Below are 10,653 nucleotides of genomic sequence, written 5' to 3' on the forward strand. Positions count from 1 at the left end.
TTACTGGTAATATACCTGCGATTGACAAAAAAAAAACAGACCAATTGAGCAACTGTCGAATATCTCTTTGAATTGTGCCAAGCTTTAAAATCAGGTTACTGCTCTCCCGGATGGGTCACAACTGCTAACAAAATAATAAGAACTTATGTGGGTTCCAGTTTTCATTCCAAGAATTTAAAAGTTCTTGTACAATAAAGTGTACAGAATAAACCATTATTAATAAATGGATCCAATCACGTATTTGAATTAATATTTTTCTTAAAATGACTCCAGTTAAATTTAAAATCAATCATCGATGCTGTTTTCTTTAGGAAGAAATGATTTTCGAAAGCCTTTTAGTGGACATTTTCTTCGATAAAAAAATGTAGGCATGTCAGAGAATTTGCTCTAAAATGAATCCTTAAGGCCAGACATATGAATAAATCTAACCGAATATTAAAACCTTCAAATTTTAAATGAATGGCCCCGTTGGAGTTAGACAGGATTTCGTGAATATGTGGATTTATAGAAACCCTATTGAACGAGTTATGCACCTAAATTTAGATATCTTACAGCAAATAAATATGTATAAGAATATGTATAAAAATTCACTGCATTTTTCCAGAAAAACATACAAATTTGAAATAAATTGTTGGGCTCCTTCAAATTCAACCATATGTTGAATCAGCTGTTCGGTCAGTCAGAATTCCTTTTTTGACATCCCAGCTGTTTTAGGTTAGCTGTTTCTTCGCACATAAAACACATCCAGATACCCTATCTGCCTAAGGTTGAACGCAACCAGTGTGAAATAACTTCACTGCCTGTTTTCCAAGATTTGTCCGATGAAAAACTTTAATTTCTTGTAAAAAAGAAATACTCGCAATTCGGGGTTTTTCATCTCATACACAAAGTGTCGAAAGATGCATCAAATTTGTTACTAAGCAGACCAATGCGTCATAGGAACAAAATCAAGAGATTGTCTTAAAAGAAATATTCGGAAATTATTCGTCAATACGGAACTTTTGAAACCGAAGAGAAGCCCTATCGCAAACTGACCTTAAGGTCAAAACCAACAAAAATAAGAATTTTTGATTCACTTCCTCTCCAAATGTTACTCCTTGTCCAGTTTAAAAACTATATATGTATTTTGAAAAACATATTGTTTTATCTTAGTAAGGTTTTCCATTAGAAAATAAAAGTATTGATTAGTTTTCTGAACAAGACGGAATTGTTTTAGCGATAATTTGTTGAGGAGTTTTTTTACCAACTTATCTCATAACATCATAACTTAACATAACATCATCAAATAGGGTCCCTTATCAAAGGTTTCACAGGACTGACATCTCAACCCTACTTTGTTATTGTTGATCTGTCACTGAAGTTAGACCAGAAAGTATTGTACCACTTTTTAAATTTAGATTGTGCTACAAAACAAAAACAGCATAGAAATAAATACATAGGTTCACTACTAAATTCGGTATGGCGAAACCTTGGCTTTACATATGTTTACTTAAGAGATATAGATTCTTTACAATTTCATTATAGACTTAATACTAATATACAAATAATTTAACTGAGAAACAATTATTCTTAGGAGAAAACGTACAAGAAAAAACCCTTATATGATACTGAAAAACATTGCACATAAACCCAAAGGCGATATAAATAAACTATCTAATTTAAGAGATTGATTATTAGTTATCAGAACAAGAACATCAAAAAATTGTCTTGCAAATTATAAATTACGAGCTTTAGTTGTTTAACATTAGCCTGACTATAGAATGATGCCTTGGTGAATTTAGCACTCTTTGAAGCTTTTTTTAAGTAGTTTTCAGGGCAGTCAAACCACACTGGGCACCATAAGTAAGTATAGGCTGGAAAATAGTTTTGAACATCAACATTTTATTATGCATATTAAAAAATTATTGTTGTTAATTTGGTTGGCGATATGTTTGTCAAAAGTCAGTTTCTTGTCAAGTGTTACCCCTAGTTATTTTCAGTTTTCAGACCAAGCTATATCGAAGGGGTTTGGCTGTAACGAAGTTAATCGCAAACAATTTGATTTTCTTCGCCGAGAAAACCATAAAGCTTGGGATTTTTGAGCATTGAACTTGATTTTTCACTTATGAAAATAGTTTTGTAGGGTATTAATTGAGCATTGTAGACAAACATAGCATATTTAGTGTTTGCGTCCAAAGATGGCAGGTTGAACACATAAACGTTGAAAAGTATGGGTCCCAGCGCAGATCCCTGTGGAACTCCACTACACTGCCTGTGTATACAGCAAATTGTCTGTTTTGTGAAAAACGTCGGAAAACCAAACATAATAAGTTTGTAAATTAACCAGTCGTAATAAACAGTGTCAAAGGCATTTTCAATGTCCAAACGTACAAGACCAGTCGATAGTTTTGAATTAAGGTTACTTTTGGCGTGATTTTTAATTCTTAAAATTTGATGGCTTGTCGAGTAACTAACTCTAAAGCCAAATCGTTCATTAGGGTATATGTTTACAACCTCGATATGGTTTATTAATCATCGATTGATTAGCTTTTCAAACAGATTACCAACCGTACTATTAATAAGCTAATAGGTCTATAACTATTATTATTGTTCTTAGCTTTACTATTACTAGGTTTGCAGATAGCTATAACTTATGCTTACTTCCAATTATTTGGGAAATACGAAAGACTCATACAGCAATTGAAAACCATTGTAAGATACTTGGTTTCTGTTGATAGTAGGGCTTTAAGCAACCTGTTGCTCATACCATCAAGACCATTTGATTTTTTTAGGTTTTAATTGTTTAATCAACACCTTCACATAACTATTTTTAAAAAAGTTTTTGTTATTTACGAAATTTGGTAAGGAATTGAGCTCAATAAGCTTATCTTGAACAATATTTTCAGTCACAATGTCACTGAGATGATATGAGAGTAAATGATTTTGGCAAAAACAGTCAGCCAATGCGGATACTTTTTCAGATTGAGTAACAAGAACACAGCCAATTGAACGGTCCCGAACGTGAAATAAAATGTTCATTGAACTCGCCTCTCAATAAGTCCAATGCTGCACGTGCTGTGTGGCATGTGGCACCGTCTTGTTGAAACCACGTGTCATGCAAGTGAAGCTTTTGAATTTTGGGCAAAAAAAAATAGAATATCATCTCACGGTAACGCTCACCATTCAAAATAACGTAACGATTCGCATCATCATTGAAGAAGTACGGTCCAATGATGCCATCAGCCATCAGCGTTGTTCGTTTGTCAGACGATTCATGGTTAAATTATAGACCGAAATGATGGTGTTTGACAGTGAAACAAAACACGAAACAAACATGAGGTGTTTAAACTAGTGTTGCCAAAAAGATAATAGATAAATAATCTCCCTTTATAATGCCACATTTTGCAAAGTAAAGAAAACTTTAATTTTGTACTGCGTACAGCATTGCATCATGAGATATTAGCTCTTTGATCAGCTTTTCTTAGAATTGTATAAGAAAAGTTACTCTCATATCTATTTTGGAAACTAAATGACCAGATTTACAAATAAATTTGTAATTATTTACAAAAAGAAAAATGTAATAAAATGTAAATGCATCACCTACACAAAAATTCAATTAAACTATTTGGGATATTTCCCAAAACTCGTTTGATAAAGATTAAACCATAATATTGTTATCATTTTTATTACATCTTAATAATTTTTGGTTTGTAATGTAAAATTAGTCATGTAAAAATTACTTAAAACCCCAAAAACAAATTAAAAACCATAAACAACGAAACGTGCATATTTGAGATGAATCACGCTTTAAATGGTATGGTACTTTATTATTCAAGTTGAACAACATAATTTTGGTATTACCAAAAGCAGTCAAATAAGAAGTAAAAATTTACGGACATGACCGTATATGCATTTGTTCTTTTTTTGTACATTATTTTTGATATTTATTAGAAAATAATTTAATAGTTGTTAAAGCTTACGAACCAGAAGTAGTCTTTATAATTACGAGCTATTTGCTTGCTAGTCTAAACTTCAAGTCATATTCTTATTAATATTTTCATTTCGTCTGTTTTTGGAATTATCTTACTTAAATTTATTTGATAAGCTGAACTTTTACAACTTTATGAAAATATCTGTGTAAAATTTAATCGATTTCTTAAAGGTCGTTAGCAATTGCGAGTAGGCTTAAGAACTTTGATATTTGTAAATTTGCTTACACTTATCATAAATTTATAGAAATAGATGTTTTTTTCCTTTTTTAAATGAATTTAAGTACATAGCTCGTGAGTATAGTTACAACATTTGTAACATAAACAAATGTGACGTCTCTAACAAAACAAAACCTGCTACTCACACGATGTTCCCAAAACATAAACTATACACCCACAATATTATTGATGCAAACTACGAGATATGAAAATTCTAGTGTGACCTTTATTAAAATATTAGAGTTCATTGATTCGTGTATAAAATTATTGCTGTATATGATGATGACGATCTTTTTATTTCTATCTAATAGTAGACGGATTGATTTAAAAGACAAATTAATTATCGGGAAATGCTTATATGGATTTACGAATAAATCGAGAATGAATTTTTGAATAAAAAGTTTCCATGTTTTTGTGTTTACGCGTTTTAGATTTAGGTTTTGTTATGAAATTGAAGGTAGTTTTTTTATTTTTGAATTTGTGACGAAATTATTAACCAAAATAGGTTTTGTTTTTGCAATTAATTTAAAAAAATCAATGAAATCACAAGACAAATGTCGTAGTAACGAAAAGTTTTAAAAAGAAGGTCAATTGGGTTAAAGACAATTTTTTAAAGTTTTTAAAAGGCAAATATTTAGTGGAAACAAATTCATGGATTGTTCAAAAATTGTCTTTTAATTTTTGACTTAAAGTTTTAAAAGTTCAACACAATCAACCAATCTTCAAGTTTCTTTAAAAAATATTATACAGGCTATAGGGTTATCTACAGAATGAAAAATTCAGTCCTGTCAAACAGCTGTACAGCGAGTATCAACAATCAATTTATTTATACATAGTTGATAAATATCAACACTAACATTTAAACATCCAATTGATAAGAGTTTGGATAAGTTGGATAAGTGAGAACGTTATTAACAAGAGAATGGGTTAATTTATTATGTTTTTAATGAATTAACTTCAAAATGACTTTAACTTTAATTATCAACTGTCAATAGGAGTGTAAGTTCTGTTGGAAATCAGTTTTTGTTAATATAAACATTAGTTTTTACAGAAAAGATCATTATTAAACTCAAACTTCACTTTCACTTTATATAAATAAGGAATTCTGAAGCTTTTGGGATCTGTTATCATATATGGTTTGCTGCTATCATGTCTGAGTCTATATAAAAGTTCGATAAAACGGGTTTTGTTATTGGTAGGCCATATCTTCCTGCGGTTGGATTCTGTCAGAAAAATTTGTTACAATTTCGCCCCTCATAGCTCCAAGAGGAATATTTACTATTAAGTACGTTTATTATAAAGAGCCAATCCTTGCCGGTCCAACTCATCAGCCAGTTTATTTCCATCAATACCGCTATGACCTGGAACCCATATGCCATATAATAGTGACACGGCCGGCGGCCGCGGCGTGGCGGTTAATGTTGAGGCTGAATCTCGATATTTTTGTACCAGTATAGAGGATGTTGAGGGAGCCGAGCGGGTCGAAATGCTGTATTTTAAAATACTGAATGGTCATAATTCTGTATGATACATGTACAATACTGTATGGTCATAATACTGTATGATTAATATTTTGTACTGTAATACTGTGCCTCAAAATGCTGTATTGTCAAAATACTGTATCTCATAATACCTTCGAATACTGGAAGTTTTGACAGATCAATTAGTCTGGTGCAGTTGATAGGTGGGTCGATGCTATGTATTATAGTGAAAAGCGCATCTTGTTTGGAGGCTTGGTTTAGGGAATTGACCAAACGAAAGATAATTTGATATGGTCCTGATCGATATTCTGTATTTTATATTTTTTACAAATTTTTCCAAAACGAGAGCTCGCAAAACCTTTTGCTTTGCAGTTGGGGTAGAGCATTTAAATACCTTTCTTTTGATGTGTCGATTGGGTGGGAAAAAGTTTTGAAAATACTCCTTTTTTCGACTCGGGGTTAATCCACGAATTTTACGAAAGACTGAAATTGAGATTTATGCATCAGTTGACAGGTGGGTCGATAATCTGTATTAAAGTGAAAACTGCATCTTGTTTGGAGGCATGGTTGAGGAAGTAGACCAACCGAAATTTTGTAATTTGTCTTTGTGATACTATTATTGTTCAAGGGAAGTATGTGTATTAGAACATTATGCTAATTAAAAATTATTATGATGTTTTCTTACGAAAAAGTATTCTGTTTTCAAAATTCTGTATTTCAAACTGCTTAAAAATAAAAATCGATTTTTGTTCTGTAGCCTTATTTGCAGCATTTGAAAATGCAGAATTTTTATATACAGAATTTTGAAATACAGAATATTAAGATTCAGTATTTTGATCATATAGTATTTTGAAAAAGATTATTTTGAGATACATTATTTTAAATACAGTATTATGATCCATACAGTATTTCGACCCCTACCTGGATGTCAAAATTGGAAGCAATAGCTGCTGCCAATATAACTGCTAGTAATTCCACTTGAAATACACTGGCACAATCGGGGAGCCAAAAAGACTTAGACACAATTAAGGACTTAGAGAATATTTTCGACCAAACTCCACATGCCATTTTTGACCCATCAGTAAGATTAGTGGTACTGAAATGATTCATAACCATGCCACCTTTTCTGGAAAGCAGGAAAGATTAATTTAAAATGTTTACTGAGGTTCAAGGCAGGGGTGCCAGTAGTCGGTGCTTATCGAAAAAATATCTGGTGGAATCTTTGCCTAGCTAGATATTTTCTAAATATATCACGAAATGCCAACATCAACATATTATTTAAGATGTAATTAGTTTAAAGTCTTCTAATCGAAAATTAAGTGTAACAATTTTTTAATATTATTTTTAAGAAAATTGTCAGGAGTAAAAAATATAATTGCCGGAGCATTGAATTATTTTATTTAGGTAATACTAATTTGTTGATTTTAATATTTAAACTGTCAAAAACATTTTTAAGATTAAATTTTGCACATTGCCTTGAATAATTTAAAAAAGTTGTTAAAATCTATCAAAATTTGAAAAACTGAATATAAATTCTGTTTTCAAATTCAATTTTACTTAATATCTATGAAACTATTTGCATTTCAAAGAATTTCTTATAGAAATACTAGCTGACCCGACACACGTTGTTTTGTCACATAAATAATTTCTAGAAGAACATTTTGTTAGAAATAAATAACTTATTGTAAGTAAGTAAGGATGTGGTATATAAGTGGGAAAGATATAGAGCACTGTAAACGGTGACAAAATATTAAAATAGCAAATCATCAAACAATTTTTTTAATTCATTAAAATTATTTCTTTAAAATTATAAACATAAAGCTAATTAAAACAATACTAATGCAACAAAATGTACATTATATTTTGTGATCCCATCTTTCGCCAATACAAACAAACTGGATGGTTTGCCCACCCGAGAGAACGCCACGTATAATTGTCCGTGTGAAAAACATGAAGTGCTAAAATCTAAGCCGCATACAGAAATCGTTGGGCCTTGAGACTTATTGATAGTTATTGAATTGTCAATCGAATTTAAGGCGTTTTAAAGTAATAGGCAATTCTGCGGGTATAATAGGGATTCGCGGTAATAATATATTTTCACATCGGAATTTGCCATTAAGAAATATGATTCCTATAACATTTTGTATTAATTTGTTAATTACTAATCGCGTGCCGTTGCACAACCCTGGTGATTCCAAATTACGAATCAAAGTTATACCGTTGCATGCCTGGTTAATCCAATGATTTCAAAAACTTAGTTTAATAAAGTACAGCTTCGGTAGCATCACAACACCAAGTCTCCTGGTAACAAATGTTGTACTTTGAGATTTAATTCGTTGACATCTACATTTCATTTCATCAAAAAAAAAAGAATCCACTTTGTCCTGCCGAAACTGCGATCATGATGTGGTCATAAATGGTTCATTGTTCTTCAGCGACAATCTCTTCCATTTCTATAGTATTCTATTGTAGATCATTAAATCGATGCATTTCGATTTGCCAAATGCATACCATACCGAAATGACTGAAAGGCAAGTTGGCAATGATAATGCAAAGATTCTCAATACCAATCAATGCTTCATTGTACATAGGGTTATTGAATACCATCGTAAGACCGTTGCACCGTGTTCGATGTTGATGCAATTAAACCATAGCACTTAAGAATATAAGAAGTAGATAAAAACCTATTCTCAGACCTACCGAAAGTATATGCAAAATTTAATTGAAATTGGTTAAGCCGTTTCGGAGGAGGATGGCAACAACACTTTGACAGGAAAATGTATGTATATATTAGATTGGATAATTATTTCCAAAAGTTTCAAATTTAAAACAAGTGAAAAACAAAACCTACCATCATTCGTTTTTAAAATCAAAAATTCGAAAGCGAAGACATAATTTAAAGCAAAATATAAGTCAAGAACTTGACATACCTAACCAAAACAAGAAGAATAAAAAAAACCCAGACAGACTCATCCCTTTTTAACATTGAGTTGAGAAAACCTTATACGAGTTATTAACGAGATTATAATACCTTTTCTGACCATGAACTTCCTGACTGATAATATTAAAATAATGCAAAAGGAAAACAACTTAAAACCAGTCGCAATTAAAGATTTCTACAAGTACAAGGCCTCGTCACATATCCATCGTCGTCGTGCCGTTGCCTAAACTGCGAAGCCATCACATATCAATGCAAATATAAAATAATTATTATAAATCCCATCCAATTAAAATCACTTCTGTTCTGTCTTTTTATTACAGGTATCAGAATGGGTACTTAAGTTTTAAGGTCTTTTTTTTTTGCTATAAACCTGGTACTCTAGTTGTCGTTCTTGATCAAAAGTGTAAAACAAAACAATAACAATAACAATAAAACTCTGAGAGCTGAACATGAGACTTACCTTAATGTTATCCATTTCCTTGGCCAACTCAATCAGAGCCAATGTTGCACGTACATTTATTTCCAAGGCATTCTTGAGAGGCTCTATGAATCGCACTGTTGCAGCACTGTGTATAACCACACTGGCATTCTCCTTAAGTAGCTGCTGATCGACCTTGGATATGCCTAGATGTGGCAAGGAGCAATCACCAACGATTGGATGGACCCTCATAAGAAAATCACGTTTCTCTCGATGTAGAACTTGGAAGAGCTACATTTTTTTAATAATTTTATTTTTTTGATTATTATTAATTTTATTCACACGCACGAGAATTTGAAATAAATAAAACAAAAAAAAACTCTTACAGGATCTTCAAAGACATCAGCAACTCTTTCCTTAATATCCTTGTCTCGTTTCTTTCGAATTAATATGTAAACAACTTTTACTTCGGTTGTGCGCAGCAATTTTTCCATAATCACTAAATTTGATAAGAAAATTTTATAAATATTTTTTTTTATACAACACTTTTAAGGATTTTTTGAATTTTTTAATATTTATTTAACTCTTTTGATTTTGATTTTAATTTAATACCTTTGCCAAGGAATCCTGTGGCGCCAGTTAAGAAAACACTTTGATTTTTGAAAAACGCTCTAATACTCGATTCACTGAATTCATCTACAAAAAAACAAAAATTTTAAAAACAAGAACTTTAGCGACGATCTTGAAGGACATAGATTTTTTAAAATTTACTTTCAAACGATATTTCCTTGTCGCTTGCCATGATGGTGAAGTTTTTTGATAACTGAACACGAACGACTAAAAATTATTTCTTGTAATTTTTCTAAATTATTTGAATGGTTAAATATTTAATTGAAACAAATTCACCAACAATTTAAATTCTATTTTAAATGAAATATATTTTATTTAATTTTTTATTAATCTATGATTCACGCATTAAACACCGATTGAACCATCTGATGAACAAAACGACAAAATGGGATGCAATGCTCTTTATATACCCAACAGCAATGTGCGGCTTAATGGTTTAATGGCTAAGTGGCTAATAACAACCTGACTTACTGCCTACCCACGGTAAGCCCCGTCTCGGCGGAGTTCGTCGTAAGCGCAGCCGTAGTATGTTTGGATTTATTTATTATAAGAAGACTCAAACTTTACACTCAACTCAACAGTCAGGTGTATTTGCAAAAATAAATAAAAGATACTAAAACCAGTATTGAAAAATCCACTCAACCTGGCGAACGATGCGATGTTTGTACATTGTACAAAGAAAAGATTGAGATTCTGGCCGAGAAAACTGGCAATCTCGAGACGAGATTGTTTACATACTCTTTTTTTAGATGACTTACGAGATCGAGTTGATTGTAGTTTCAATGTCAAAGGATGTCGATCACTAAACACCTCCATTGGTGACGCGTTTATCTGACATAGTTGAGCGTCGTCGTGCGTCGCTCGTAATGACTATCGCATTGCATCAAAGGTTTAAAAAAAAGTACAGACGTTTATTTAGTATGTTTTCTTCAATTTTTTGAAGGCACATACTAATTGACCTCTAATCATGGTTGGCTGGCTGGCACCTAGACCTAG

General features: G+C 31.7%; 1 protein-coding gene across 1 annotated transcript in view; it reads right to left on the reverse strand.

Moving 5' to 3' along the window:
* LOC129953732 (fatty acyl-CoA reductase wat-like) overlaps positions 1 to 10,106 on the reverse strand; it is a 70,624-nt gene extending 60,518 nt beyond the window's left edge. Inside the window, exons 1-4 of the mRNA XM_056067130.1 lie at positions 9,799 to 10,106; positions 9,640 to 9,723; positions 9,414 to 9,526; positions 9,070 to 9,318 (exon numbers count right to left, since the gene is read on the reverse strand). Of these exons, the coding sequence (XP_055923105.1) occupies positions 9,070 to 9,318; positions 9,414 to 9,526; positions 9,640 to 9,723; positions 9,799 to 9,829 (477 nt within the window). The 5' untranslated portion in view covers positions 9,830 to 10,106. The remainder of the gene's footprint in view (positions 1 to 9,069; positions 9,319 to 9,413; positions 9,527 to 9,639; positions 9,724 to 9,798) is intronic.
* Positions 10,107 to 10,653: the final 547 nt, after the last annotated feature.

This window comes from Eupeodes corollae, chromosome 1 (assembly GCF_945859685.1).
Source record: "Eupeodes corollae chromosome 1, idEupCoro1.1, whole genome shotgun sequence".
NCBI classification, from domain to species: domain Eukaryota; kingdom Metazoa; phylum Arthropoda; class Insecta; order Diptera; family Syrphidae; genus Eupeodes; species Eupeodes corollae.